The sequence below is a fragment of the Scyliorhinus canicula genome, chromosome 2 (genome assembly GCF_902713615.1).
Source record: "Scyliorhinus canicula chromosome 2, sScyCan1.1, whole genome shotgun sequence".
NCBI classification, from domain to species: Eukaryota; Metazoa; Chordata; class Chondrichthyes; order Carcharhiniformes; family Scyliorhinidae; genus Scyliorhinus; species Scyliorhinus canicula.
In genome coordinates, this window is record NC_052147.1 from 47,863,450 (window position 1) to 47,879,148 (window position 15,699).

Here is a 15,699-nt window from a genome sequence, read left to right on the forward strand (position 1 = left end):
GGCGCTGTTGTGCTTTTTTGGTGGTAGCGTCGACATGGGTGGAACAGGACAGATTTTTGGACATGTGTACCCCTAGGGATTTGGAGCTGCTAACCATCTCCACCTCGGCCCCATTGATACTGACAGGGATGTGTACAGTACTTTGCTTCCTGAAGTCAATGACCAGCTCTTTAGTTTTGCTGGCATTGAGAGATAGATTATTGTCGCTGCAACACACCACTAGATTCTCTATCTCCCTCCTGTATTCTGACTCGTCGTTATTCGAGATCCTGCCCACTATGGTCGTATCGTCAGCAAATTTCTAGATGGAGTTGGAACCAAATTTTGCCACGCAGTTGTGTGTGTACGGGGAGTATAGTAGGGGGCTAAGTATCCAGCCTTGCGGGGCCCCGGTATTGTGGTGGAAGTGTTGTTGCTTATTCTTACTGATTGTGGTCTGTGGGTCAGAAAGTCGAGGAAAGCAGAGTGAGGAGCCAAGTCCTAGATTTTGGAGCTTTGATATGAGCTTGGCTGGGATTATGGTGTTGAAGGCGGATCTGTAGTCAATAAATAGGAGTCTGATGTGGGAGTCCATGTTGTCGCGATGCTCTAGAGATGAGTGCAGGGCCAGGGAGATGGCGTCTGCTGTGGACCGGTTGCGGCGGTATGCGAATTGCAATGGATCAAAGCATTCTGGGAGTATTGAGGTGATGCACTTCATGACCAACCTCTCAAAGCACTTCATTACGACTGAAGTCAGGGCCACCGGACAGTAGTCATTGAGGCACGTTGCCTGGTTCTTTGGCACCTTCATTGTCGCTGAGTTTAAAATTCTCAACTATTTCCCTAACAGCACTGTGTATGTAACTGCACCATGTTGACTGCAGCAGTTCAAGATGTAGGCTCACCACCATTTTGTCAAGGGCTCTTGTGGATGGGCAATAAGTACTGGTCTTGCTAGCAATGCTCACATGCAGTAACATGAAAAATGATTTTTTACAGCAAATGTTGCATTTGAAACATTTATGAAACTTCTTGGAGGAAAAGCAACTTCAATAAAGCTAATCTGAATTACTTCCATTTCAGTGCTGACTGTTCAAATGCTAAAGTTTCTGGTGAAGGATGATTTAATAGCTTGAGTCAGAAAGAAATGGTGGCCCTTAAATCCAATTTGTCTTGAGAAAGTTGGCTTTCAGAACCCTGTTCTCAACAGAGTTTGTCTCACTTCCTTGATTGCCGATTTTAAAGCTAGCAACTTGTATTTATATAGCATCTTTAAGGTTGAAAAACATCACAAGATGCTTCTCAAAGGCATCTATCAAGCAAAAATTGTAGTTGTACGTGATTAGGAGTATTGACTGAAAATTTGGAAGGAGAAGTTGGTGGAATGAGGGGCAGGAGTTATGTTGGGAATTCCAAAGTATAGGTCCTGAATGGCTGAAGGCACGGTTGCAAATTGTTGGATGAAGGAAGAAGCGATTGGACAAAGAGTCAGGGTTAACTTTGGGGGAGGAGTGGGATGGAGGATGTAGCACTGGTAAAGGTTACTCGGATAAGGAGGGACAAGGTCTTGAAGAAACTTATTCATGAGGATGACTATCTTAAATTGGTGAAGAGGGACCAGGAGCCAATATAAGACAACAATATAAGTTTAGAGGTAGACACAAAAAGGTGCTAGTCAGGATGCACACAGCAGTTCTGGGTGAACTAAGTTTATGGTATGGAGGGTAGGTGGTTAGCCAGGAGAACATTGGAATAGTTGAGTCTGGAGGTGACTAATTCATAAATTAGGCTTTCACTTTGTTGAGGTGGGACAGAAGCAGGTGATATAATGGAGGTGGAACTTTAAACAATTAAATGACCAACAAGGAGAGACTTCATAAACATGGGCAGCACTGTAGCATAGTGGTTAGCACTATGGTTTCACAGTGGCAGGGTCCCAGGTTCGATTCCCGGCTGGGTCATCATCTGTGTGGAGTCTGCACATTCTACCGCTGTCCGCGTGGGTTTCCTCCCGGTACTCCGGTTTCCTCCCACTACTCCCAAAGACGTGCTGTTAGGTAATTTGAACATTCGGAATTCTCCCTCTCAAAACAGGCGCCGGAATGCGGTGACTAGGGGTTTTTGACAGTAACTTCATTGCAGTGTTAATGTAAGCCTACTTGTGACAATAAAGATTATTATTATTATTATCCCTATTCTCAATCATCGCGCAAGTGGAAAACAAAGGCTGAAGTGTTTCGACCACCTTCAGCCAGAAATCCCAAGTGGATGGTCCATTTTGTCTCTTCCTGAGGCCTTCAAGATCAGTTTTCAGCTAATTGGATTCACTTGACTTGATATTTTGTTGAATGGATTGGATACAGCAAAGGCAATGTGTCCTAACAGCATCCAGCTGTTGTGTTGAAGACCTTTGCTTCTGAAAGAATCGTGCTTCTCGTAAGCTGTTCCATTTTGCATTTGCTCAATAAAGAGGAAAATTGCAGTTATGTCTTCTCCACAGAGAGCAGGACAAATCTATTCTGGCTAATTTTGGCTTCAGCAATCTACTCTCAATCACCAGCAGGGTGATAGAAGATGTTGTTGGCAGCACTTCACCTACTCAGCAATGCGCAGTTTGGGTCCATCAGGCTACTTGCCTCCGGATCTCACTACAGCCTTGATCAAACATGTAACTCGCTCCCAGTGAGTTCTCCCAGTGAGCCAGAAAAGACACAGCCAGAGTGAGACACAGCAAAGAGTGAGTTTGGGAATTTGAAGCTAGGTGGGAATTTGAAGCTTGAGGGAGGGGGGAGGGTGCTTTTTAACCCTGGTAAGTGACTGGTCAGTAGTTTTTCTTTTCATAGTCTAATTTATTTATTTATTTTATTCTTTCTTTTTTTGGAATTGTAGTTGTATAAGTTAACCGAAGATTTAAGACATGGCAGGAGATCCCAGACCCGTGTCATGCTCCTCGTGTGCGATGTGAGAGCTCAGGGACACGTCCACTGTCCCTGGCTCCTTCACGTGCAAGAAGTGTGTCCAGTTGCAGCTCCTGTTAGACCGCTTGACGGCTCTGGAGCTGCGGATGGACTCACTTTGGAGCATCCGCGATGCTGAGGAGGTCGTGGATAGCACGTTTAGCGAGTTGGTCACACCACAGGTGAAGGTTACTGAGGGAGATAGAAAATGGGTGACCAAAAGACAGAGCAAGAGTAGGAAGGCAGTGCAGGTGTCCCCTGCGGTCATCTCCCTGCAAAACAGATATACCGCTTTGGATACTGTTGAGGGAGATGGCTCACCAGGGGAAGGCAGCAGCAGCCAGGTTCATGGCACCGTGGCTGACTCTGCTGCGCAGCAGGGCAGGAAGAAGAATGGCAGGGCTATAGTGATAGGGGATTCAATCGTAAGGGGAATAGACAGCTGGTACTGCGGATGCAATCGAGACTCCAGGATGGTATGTTGCCTCCCTGGTGCAAGGGTCAAGGATGTCTTGGAGCGGCTGCAGGACATTCTGGGGGGCGAGGGTAAACAGCCAGCTGTCATGGTGCACATAGGCACCAACGATATAGGTACAAAACAGGATGGGGTCCTACAAGCTGAATTCAGGGTGTTAGGAGTAAACGTAAAAAGTAGGACCTCAAAGGTAGTAATCTCAGGATTGCTACCAGTGCCACAAGCTAGTCAGAGTAGGAATGTCAGGGTAGATAGGATGAATGTGTGGCTCGGCTGATGGTGCAAGAGGGAGGGATTCAAATGCCTGGGGCATTGGGACCGGTTCTGGGGGAGGTGGGACCAGTACAAACCGGACGGTCTGCACCTGGGCAGGACTGGAACCGATGTCCTAGGGGGGGTATTTGCTCGAGCTGTTGGGGTCGGTTTAAACTAATGTGGCAGGGGGATGGGAACCGATGCAGGAAGTCGGAAGGTAGTAAAACAGGGACAGAAACAAAAGGCAGTAAAGGGGAAAGTGTAAGGCAGAAAAGATATAGTCAAAAATCAAAAAGGGAAACAGTACAAAGTACAGTGACAGGGGGGAGCTCAGTGAATAGGTCCAGTAATACTAAAAGGAATAAAACGGGAAGTAAAAACATAAATGGTAAGCGTAGCGGCAGGTTGTTACATGAAGATATGGGTTCAATGACCAGGAAAATTAGGAGAAACGTTAAGAGGAAATATAACTTAGGAGAGGTTACTGATCGAGGTGTTCAGATTCAAAACAGAGGTATAAAAGCCAACATAAGTGTACTTTACCTGAATGCTCGTAATATTCGGAATAAGGTAAATGACTTGATGGCGCAAATCATCATGAATGACTATGATCTAGTGGCTATTACTGAAACAAAGTTAAAGGATGGTCACGACTGGGAGTTAAATATCCGAGGGTATCAAACTATTCGGAAGGACAGAGTGGATGGTAAGGGAGGTGTGGTGTAGCTCTGTTATTTAAGGATAACATCCAGGCAATACAGTAGTAAGGGATGATATCGGTGCTATGGAGGATAAGGTTGAATCTATTTGGGTGGAAGTCAGGAATAGTAAGGCAAAAAAGTCACTGATAGGAGTAGTCTATAGGCCACCAAATAGTAACATTATGGTGGAGCAGGCAATAAACAAAGAAATAACTGATGCATGTAGAAATGGTACAGCAGTTATCATGGGGGATTTTAATCGACATGTCGATTGGTTTAACCAGGTCGGTCAAGGCAGCCTTGAGGAGGAGTTTTTTTTAAATGTTTTTATTCTCCATTTTCACATTTTCCTTCAAAATGTACACCCCACCAACAAGCAGTAAACGATAACAGATACAAAGTCAATACCCTTAACATCAACAATGATCCCATCCTCCCACCACCGCAACCAACGGGCCACCTGTCAATATTGGCATCAAATAAAACAAACCCTCCCACGGTGGAAAAAAAAAACAAAGGCGAAAAAGAGAAAGGAGTCCGGAATCGTCCATGGTCACCGGGTGTAACCTATGGAGTCTCCCACGCCCGACAACACTCAATGCCATCCAACCTCCAAAAGAGTACCGTAAATGACACCCAAGAGTTGTAACCCCTCCCCAACTCCTCCCCTCCACTTCCTCTTGTAAAAACCCCCCCCCCCCCCCCCCCCAAAACTCGGTTCCTTCCCCACAACTTTCCACCCTAGCTAGACCCCTTGGACCCTGTTCTGCCAGGCTTCAATGGTCACAGCCCCTCCCCCTACACCTCACCCCCGTTCACTGGCCGGCTTAAACCGGCCAACGTGGAGGCCCCCGCCTGGGTCTCTTTCCCCCTTGCCCGGCCCCAGGAAAAACCCAGAAGTCCCCTTTAGTACACAAACACCGCATACACATCCACACCCCAAAGAACCCTCATTACGACTCAAAGTCCCATTTCTTCCCTTGTCCAAAAATATACAACGTTGGCTCCTGTAGCCTACACCAGCACGCAGCGAAACAAAAAAAAATACAGTCATGAGGCTACATCGGTACATGAGTATTTCTCAATTCTGCCACAGTCCTTCTGCCTTCGCAAACTCCTTCGCTGCTTCCGCCGTCCCAAAATACAAGTCCTTGAACTTGTAGGTCACCCTCAACTTCGCTGGATATACAATGCCGCACTGCACCTTGCTAATGTACAGTGCCCTCTTCACCCAGTTGAAGGCAGCCCGCCTCCTCGCCAGCTCCACCGTAAAGTTCTGGTACACGCGTAAAGCAGCTCCAGCCCACTGCACCACCCGCTTCTGCTTAGCCCAGCACAGGACCTTCTGCTTTAAACTGTACCTATAGGGGCAGCATAGTGGCACAGTGGTTAGCATTGCTGCCTACGGCGCTGAGGACCCGGGTTTGAATCCCGGCTCTGGGTCACTGTCCGTGTGGAGTTTACACATTCTCCCCGTGTCTGCGCGCCCCCCCCCCCCCGACAATGCCGCTCCCGTACCGCCACGAGGAGGAGTTTATAGAATGTATCCGCGATAGTTTCCTAGAACAGTATGTAATGGAACCTACGAGGGAACAAGCGGTCCTAGATCTGGTCCTGTGTAATGAGACAGGATGAACAATCTCATAGTTAGGGATCCTCTCGAAAGGAGCGATCACAATATGGTGGAATTTAAAATACAGTTGGAGGGTGAGAAGGTAAAATCAAACACTAGTATTTTGTGCTTAAACAAAGGAGATTACAATGGAATGAGAGAAGAGCGAGCTAAGGTAGACTGGGGGCAAAGACTTTATGGTGAAACAGTTGAGGAACAGTGGAGAACCTTCCAAGCGATTTTTCACAGTGGGGAAAATCGACCGTGGATATCTAAGGAAATAAGGGAGAGTATCAAATTGAAGGAAAAAGCATACAAAGTGGCAAAGATTAGTGGGAGACTAGAGGACTGGGAAATCTTTAGGGGGCAACAGAAAGCTACTAAAAAAAGCTATCAAGAAAAGTAAGATAGATTATGGGAGTAAACTTGCTCAAAGTATAAAAACAGATAGTAAAAGTTTCTACAAATATATAAAACAAAAAAGAGTGGCTAAGGTAAATATTGGTCCTTTAGAGGATAAGAAGGGAGATTTAATAATGGGAGATGAGGAAATGGCTGAGGAACTGAACAGGTTTTTGGGTCAGTCTTCACAGTGGAAGACACAAATAACATGCCAGTGACTGATATAAATAAGGCTATGACAGGTGAGGACCTTGAGATGATTGCTATCACTAAGGAGGTAGTGATGGGCAAGCTAATGGGGCTAAAGGTAGACAAGTCTCCTGGCCCTGATGGAATGCATCCCAGAGTGCTAAAAGAGATGGCTAGGTAAATTGCAAATGCACTAGTGATAATTTACCAAAATTCACTAGACTCTGGGGTGGTCCCGGCAGATTGGAAATTAACAAACGTGACACCACTGTTTAAACAGGAGGGAGGCAGAAAGCGGGTAATTATAGGCCAGTGAGTTTAACTTCGGTAGTAGGGAAGATGCTGGAATCTATCATCAAGGAAGAAATAGCGAGGCATCTGGATGGAAATTGCCCCATTGGGCAGACGCAGCGTGGGTTCATATAGGGCAGGTCGTGCCTAACTAATTTAGTGGAATTTTTTGAGGGCATTACCAGTGCGGTCGATAACGGGAAGCCAATGGATGTGGTATATCTGGATTTCCAGAAAGCCTTTGACAAGGTGCCACACAAAAGGTTGCTGCATAAGATAAAGATGCATGGCATTAAGGGTAAAGTAGTAGCATGGATAGAGGATTGGTTAATTAATAGAAAGCAAAGAGAGGGATTAATGGGTGTTTCTCTGGTTGGTAATCAGTAGCTAGTGGTGTCCCTCAGGGATCAGTGTTGGTCCCACAATTGTTCACAATTTACATAGATGATTTCGAGTTGGGGACCAAGGGCAATGTGTCCAAGTTTGCAGATGACACTAAGATGAATGGTAAAGCAAAAAGTGCAGAGGATTCTGGAAGTCTGCAGAGGGATTTAGATAGGTTAAGTGAATGGGCTAGGGTCTGGCAGATAGAATACAATGTTGACAAATGTGACGTTCTCCATTTTGGTAGGAATAACAGTAAAAGGGATTATTATTTAAATGATAAAATATTAAAACATGCTGCTGTGCAGAGACCTGGGTGTGCTAGTGCACGAGTCGCAAAAAGTTAGTTTACAAGTGCAACAGGTGATTAAGAAGGCAAATGGAGTTTTGTCCTTCATTGCTAGAGGGATAGAGTTTAAGACTAGGGAGGTTATGCTGCAATTGTATAAGGTGTTAGTGAGGCCACACCTAGAGTATTGTGTTCAGTTTTGGTCTCCTTACCTGAGGGTGTGCAGAGGAGATTCACTAGGTTAATCCCAGAGCTGGAGGGGTTGGATTGTGAGGAGGGGTTGAGTAGCCTGTGACTGTACTTGTTGGAATTTAGAAGGATGAGGGGGGATCTTATAGAAACATAAAATTATGAAGGGAATAGATAGGACAGATGCGGGCAGGTTGTTTCCACTGGTGGGTGAAAGCAGAACTAGGGGGCATAGCCTCAAAATAAGGGGAAGTAGATTCAGGACTGAGTTTAGGAGGAACTTCTTCATCCAAAGGGTTGTGAATCTATGGAATTCCTTGCCCAGTGAAACAGTTGAGCTCCTTCATTAAATGTTTTTAAGATAAAGATAGATAGTTTTTTGAAGAATAAAGGGATTAAGGGTTATGGTGTTCGGGCTGGTAAGTGGAGCTGTGTCCATAAAAGATCAGCCATGACCTCATTGAATGGCGGAGCAGGCTCGAGGGACCAGATGGCCTACTCCTGCTCCTAATTCTTATCTTCTTATGTAAACAGAGACAAAAGAATTGAAATAGAGAGGTGTATTAAGATGAGAGTGACTGACTACCCTTGATATTAAGACAGCATTTGACTGAATGTGGTAACATCGAGTCTGAGTAAAATTCAAATCAAAGGGAATTGGAAGGAGACGCGGCATGGATAGAGATAAAAAGCTAAAGTCGAATAACACACCTTTTGGTTATTATTGAAAATGGCAGGCCAAGCGGAAGAAATAATGTTCATTGCTTTTTATTTTAATCGAATAAATCCAATAAGATGCATATTTCATTTAAACAAATAATCAAATTTACCTAGTCTCTTTTGAATTTTTTCAATTAAAATAAAAAGCAGTGTACATTAATCTAAACTTTCTTGTTCCATAATGTGTTTCGAGAAGGAACTTTAGAAGCTGCTACCAGCAAATAGGATTCAAGCTTATTGGAAATGTACCGAGGGAGACTTTGAGTAGGTTGGCTAGATGGACCAGAGGTCATCTTCTGTCCGACACTGTTAACATGTTACCAAGTGCAATTTCTAATCGGCAACAGTGATGGTATTTCCCCGACAATGTGTCTGGCCCCTGTTAGCCTCTGAGCGCCATAAGATCATGGCAGCTGTTGAACTTTAAATTTAATTCATAAATTCTGGAACTGTAACCTAGTCTCCGTAATGGTAACCATGGAACTATCATCGATTGTTGTAAAAACCCACTGGTTCACTAATGTCCTAGGGCGAAAAAAATCTGCCATAATTATCTGGCCTACATGTGACTCCAGACCAACAATAATGTGGCTAAAGTGCGCTTTAAAATGACCTAGCGAGCCATTCGATTCTAGGGCCTTGCCAGTGACACCCACATCCAAGGAACAAAAAATTAAACAAAATATTTGGACATTCTAAATTGAATCAAAGCACCAGCAGAAATGTTGCTGAAGTTGTGCTTCAGTTCTCCCTTATTTGAGATACTATCATTAGAAGGACTAGTCTTAGATTTGCACATTGAAACTAACCAGAGAACAGACTGTTTTAGATCAGGTAATGTAAAAGTAAAACCGGATTAATTAATGATCTCCGAGCAAATGATCCTTTAGGGTAGAGTGATCATAACATGTATGAATTTCACCTTCAATTTGAGCATTGAAAACTGGTCTGAAACTAGTGGTATTTGGCAGAAGACAGAGTTGGCTAAAGTGGACCACAAATGTGCAGAGTAGGTGGATTGGCCACACCAAATTGCCCTTTAATTGGAAAAAATAATTGGGTAATCTAAATTTTAAATAAAAGTGGACCACAAAAATAGATTAAAAGTATGATTGTTGGTAAGCAGTGGCAGACATTTAAGAATATATTTAATAATTCTCGCCAAATGTATGTCCCATTGAGAAAGACTATGAGAAGGATGAATACGCATGACTGACTAACTGAGAACATTAAGGATAACATCACATTGAAAGAAAAGGCATTCGGTGTTGTGAAGATTAGTAGTAGGCCAGAAGAGTGGGAACATTTTAGAAACCAGCAAAGGATGACTAATCAAAAATAGATATAACGTAGATTGGGGCTAAACTAGAAAAATGTAAAAACAGAGTAAGAGCTTCTACAAATAAAATGGAAGAGAGCAGCTAAAAGAGGATGTGATTGTAAATGAATGGAAAACAAGAAAATAGCAGAGGTGTTGAGTAAATATTTTGTAACTGGGTTGCTGGTAAAATACACTAAAAGAATTAGAATAATAGTACAAAATCAGGGGGAAAGAGCATCACTTAAAACTTGGGTTAAGTGAGCAGCAAAAATTTGACAGTATGCACTTTTGCTTTTCTATTCCTCGTAAATATTATTTAAATTGAGATCGACTATAGAATGCTGCAGTATTGAGGGATATGGATGTCCTCTTAAACAAAAGGTTAGAATGCAAGTATGTCAAGTGACGTTCGCGCCATACAAGTGCCAGGCAATGACTATCTCCAGCAAGAGAGAATCTAACCATCGCCCCATGACATTCATTGGCATTACCATCACTGAATCCCCCACTGTCAACATCCTGGGGGGTTGCCTTTGACCAGAAGCTGAACTGGACTAACCATATATCCCTTGGCAAGTAATGCACCTCCCCAAAGCCTGTCCACGATCTACAAAGGCACAAGTCAGGAGTGTGATGGAATATTCTCCATTTACCTGGATGATTGTGGCTCCACCAGCACTCAAGAAACTCAACAACATCCAGGACAAGATGCACTGCAGGAACTCACCAACTCTGCTTGGCAGCACCTTCCAAACCCATGACTGTTACCATCTAGAAAGACAAGGGCAGCAAGCACATGGGAACACCACCTGGAAGTTCCCCTCCAATTCCCTCTCTATGTTAACTTGGAAATAAATCACTTTTCCTTCACTTCGCTGGTTCAAAATCCTTGAATTCCCTCCCAATGGCATTGTGGACATATCTTCACCACAGGGACTACAGCAGTTCAAAAAGGCAGCTCATCACCACCTTCTCAAGGGCAACTAACGATGGGCAATAAATGCTGGCCTAGCCAGTGATACCGCATCCAGTAAATTAACTTTTTAAAAAATCAAATGATTATTGCCAGGGGGTGAAGTATAAAAGTAGGGAAGTTTTGCTACAACTGTACAGGTGTAGGCGAGATCACACCTAGAGTATTGTGCATACAATTGATCTTATTTAAGGAGGGTTATCCATGCAGTGGAGGCAGGTCAGAGAAGGTTCAATAGTTTGATTGCTGAAATGAAGGAGTGATCTTATGCAGCAGGGTTAAGCAAGTTCACCCTTTATTCATTAGAATTTGAAGAATGAGGGCTGATCTTATTGAAACATATAAGATTTGGGAAGGACTTGACAGAGTAGATGTTGAGAGGATGTTTTCCCTCATTGGAGAATCTCGAACAAGAGGGCACTGTTTCAGAATAAAGGGTTGCCCATTTAAGACCGAGATGAGGAGGAATTTCTTCTCTTAGAGGGTCATGAATCTTTAGAATTCTCTGCCAAGGAAACTGTGACAACTGAGCCATTTAACATATTCAAGGCTGAAATAGACAGATTCTTGAACAAGAAGGGAGACCAGAGGGTTACGGGGAACAGGCAGTAAAACGGAGTTGAGGCAAAGATCAGATCAGCCGTGATCTTATTGAATGGTGGAGCAGTCTCGAGGGGCTGCATGGCGCACTCAATTACCTATGTTCTCATGCTAATTAATAAGTAAACATTTAATTCTAACAATCAAATAGCTCAATTTATTCTTTTTTTAATAACGTGCAACAAACTACTCTGACTCAATAAAAGATATAGACCTCTATGTTCAAATGTGTTTTTAGTATCTTAGCATTATAAACAAATTCCTATCAAATGAAAACATCGACTTCATTACCCAACTTCAAAAAATGCAATTGGTTGCCAAAGCTTACATAAAGATTTAGTTATAAATTAAGAATTGCAGCAATTGACAAAACAGTATAAAAAGCCACACACCCAAGACCTTAAAGATTGAAATTAAGCCGTGATCAAATGTTTCGATGTTTTGGCATATTATTTTACCATTTAAAAATTGGAGGCAGGGAGTTCTGAATGGTATCAATTGCTTTTTTACTATTCAACTTACTTAATTGATTTGCTGATTCAATGTTGTGTTTAGTTTGGGAACTTTAACCAGCCTGGCAATATGTTGGAATGGAAATAGATTGCTCGTCTATGAATTAAAATACATTGTAGTTGAGCTTGGATTTGAGGAGTTGGCTTGAACATCCCAGTTCCCGTTTCCTTCCTCCTGTCAGCTGAATTGTTATGAGTGCATCCTGTCATTCCAACTGGGATAATTGACTATACTTTAAAAATAGATGGTATGACACTTCTAACAATCCTTATGGCTCTTGTGTTCTTTCTAACTTTCTACAAATAATGTACTGGAAATGTACTTGACTACACATGTATCTATGAGTATACATTGTACATGACTTGATAATACAGGGGTATTAATTATTTAATTTGGATATGATTGTATGTATCATGGGCTCCAAATATTAGTTGGCATAACAAGATTTCAAAGGCTACATCAACTAAATTTGGCAGCAAGACATTCCAGCATTTGGAAACATTGCAACCTCAATCACTACACAAAAATATGTATAAAACAGTGCTAAACTGGGAATAAAGATTGGAAAGTCATTATAACTGCTACTTAAAGCCTAGCTATCTTGTGTGGTCTTTCTTCTAGAAACGACAAGGATTAAGGTAAAGCTCATTAATCTGCAATATCTGAAAACTAGAAATGCACAACTCAGCAGCATCTGAAAAATCATAAGATGGAATATAGACACTTGGTAGTATCCATTATTTCCATTGTTTATATAAATCTATTATTTAATCTGCTGTTCCAGTTACAAATTGTATCAAGTAATATCAGTTTTCTAATTCCTCTTGATTTTCATCATGCATTTCATACTTTTCACACTTGCCAGCTAAATTGGGCTCCCAATCTTCTGTAAAGACAATTACATAAAGAATTGGAATTGTTGTGGTTCTACGATCCCAGTGCATAATCACACTCAAGGCAAACAGTGCAAGGCATGAAATGCGTGGGGGTTTAAAGAGCTTTCTACCAATAGAGAGCAAAACATTTCTGTCACCTTCCATCATTCAGAATCAGGTATTGGTTCAAATTTCTCCACTTCAAATGAGGCAACCTGGGAAGGTACAGTAGAGAGAAAAAAAACAGCTAAAGAAAAACTCCAGAGCAATTTCAGTCAATGTTGAATCACAGAGGGGGCGGGGGGGGGGGGGGGGGGGGGGTGAATGCACAAATGCCGTGAACATATTTGATATTAAGTACCACGTAGCAGTTTTACTTGTAAAATAGAAGCACTTGGTATTAAAGAAATGCTGGCAACTTGTGGGGCACATACTTGGCTAAGGGATAGAAGGCAGTGAATATTAACATTTATCTGAACAAAGAGAAATATGTAATGGGTTCTCCAGGGATTTATATTAGGATGAGTTATAACTAAATCATCTGATCTTGGGTTTATGAAGTATAACCTAGAAGTCTGTGGTTGATCCAAAAGTTAGCAATGTAATAAATAGTGAGGATAATGATAGCAGCCATTGAGAATGAAAATGAATGAATAATGAAAATCGCTTATTGTCACAAGTAGGCTTCAAATGAAGTTACTGTGAAAAGCCCTTAGTCGCCACATTCCGGTGCCTGTTCGGGCAGGCTGGTACGGGAATTCAACCGTGCTGCTGGCCTGTGTTGGTCTGCTTTCAAAGCCAACAATTTAGCCCTGTGCTAAACCAGAGAAGGACATAGACTGGTGAAATTGGGCAAACCTGTGGCAGATACGATTTAATACAGGTAAGTATGAAGTGCTGTACTCTTGAGGAACAACTTGGAGATGCGTTATATAGTGCTATTTTGAGGGAATGCAAGAGTAGAGGGACTTGGGGGCATATAAATCACAAATCGTTGAAAGGAGCAGGGAAAGTTGATAAGATTGTTAAGAATATGTATGGAATATTGATTTGGCTTTGTAAATTGAGGCAATGAATACAAATGTTAGAAATGCCTTGAAGAAAATATGGAGGAGGTTTACTAGGATAACCCCAGGGATAAGGTATTTGCGTTATCTGGAGAGATTGGCACAGCTGGGCTTATTCTCCTTGCAGCAGAAAAGGTTAAGGAGGATCTAATCAATGTATTCAAAATTATGAGGTATTTTGATCAAGCCAGCAGGGACAAATTGTTTCCTCAGACAAGTGGATCAGTAGCCAAAGATCAGAGGTTTTAAATAATTGGCAAAGTAACTGAATGGAAAGTTAGATATTTCTTCCACACAGAAGGATTTTGTGATATGGAGCACAACGCATGAAAAGTGATGGAAGCAGATGAGAAATTTATTGGGTTATTATGGGGGGGGGGGGGGGGGGGGGGGGGAGAGAGAGAGAGAAAGTCCGATTTGGAGACAGCCATTTCAAAGATCAGGCACAAGCATTCCTGGTTGAAGTGCTTTAAGTTATATGACTGGTTATACAGTACTGCATCACTGAGTCTCTCCCTGCTATCTAAATTGTATAGCTCCCTCTCATGGCAGAAAATCCTTACAGCAGCAATGTTTTTGTTGCTTTACTTTAGATGCATTCTACAGTACATATAAAAATACAAAAATATCTGTAGACGAATTTTCCACCTGCATTTCTGCTATTCTGCTGTTGGAGTTCCACAAAGTATTACACCGGCAAATTTTTTAAAAACTGGATATAATTGAATTTTTGTATTAATTTTATGTGCCTTTTGTTCACTTAGTATTATCCAGCTTATTTTGGAGTTTCTTTTCTGTTTTGAAACTTAGATTACCCAATTATTTTTGCACCACTGCACCACCGTGCTGCCTTATTTTGGAGTTTCTGATGTGTCTGCCCTGAATCACTGTCCTTTTCAGTTGATACCATCTGGAAATTCAACCTCTTTGCATTTGTTGGGCACCCTGGCCAATACGTCCTCCTACCTGAATGGAATTCCTCTAAAAAGTACTTACTGTTTTCTATACTTAAGCCAATTTCTTCTGCATTCCCATGTTTTACTTGAATCGCCACAGCTTTGAATATAATTAATAACCTTTTGACAAATGTCTTGTGTGAATGAATTAGTGGCCTGAGAGATGTACATTTTGTTGAGCTGAAATGTCTTCCAAGGTAACTTGACTTGTTGTGTGACCTTCATCAGAAATGGCAGGACATTGCAACATTGTACATTGTCAACAAAAAAAATTAACTCTTGACTGTAAAGTGCGTGTGTAGTGGCTACATTGCATGAGGATGCTTAAAATATATGTCCATGAACTGATTCGGGAGCCTTGGGAGAAATCATGTTCACTAAAAGTTCTTGTGGCTCAACTTGAGTGGAGCTACAAGAAATGAAAGTTTGTATGCTATCATCACAATCATCCTATGAATAAATACAGATTTCATTCAACTATATTATGAGGACTTTTATTTGTTTCTTTAGTGGCTGTATAATTTGGTGCAATGGTGTCATGATTTGCAGGAAAGGCATCCCGACCTGCCTTCGTATACCTCATAAGAACAGGATCACGTGGTAGTAATGAAGGTTGAGAAGCATCTTGCTTTTGGGAGCTACTTTGTTTTGGGGAAGAGATATAGCAGGCAGTGAGAGGGATTTTCACCTGATTGGTAGGGTTGAAAAGCGAAGTTGAACTGACTCCACTGTGGCTCTAAAGCTGCAACAATGCATCCTTCTGTATTGTGTTACAGGTTGCAAAATCAAATGATCAAAGAGGCAATATTGAGGACTCAGCACATTAATAAAATATTCTCTTCTAAACACATTTTCTTTTTTCTTGCAGCTTTTCAGGGAAGTAAGAATAATGAAATGTTTGAACCATCCAAATATAGGTAAGTTGTTTTTTTCATTATAATTCTGGGG

The 15,699-nt window shown here is 42.0% G+C and overlaps 1 protein-coding gene across 1 annotated transcript in view; it reads left to right on the plus strand.

Moving 5' to 3' along the window:
• The window catches only part of mark3a (MAP/microtubule affinity-regulating kinase 3a), a 236,405-nt gene that overhangs the window by 95,313 nt on the left and 125,393 nt on the right, over nucleotides 1–15,699 (plus strand). The window contains 1 exon segment of the mRNA XM_038777504.1: nucleotides 15,620–15,668. Coding sequence (XP_038633432.1) covers nucleotides 15,620–15,668 — 49 coding nt within the window.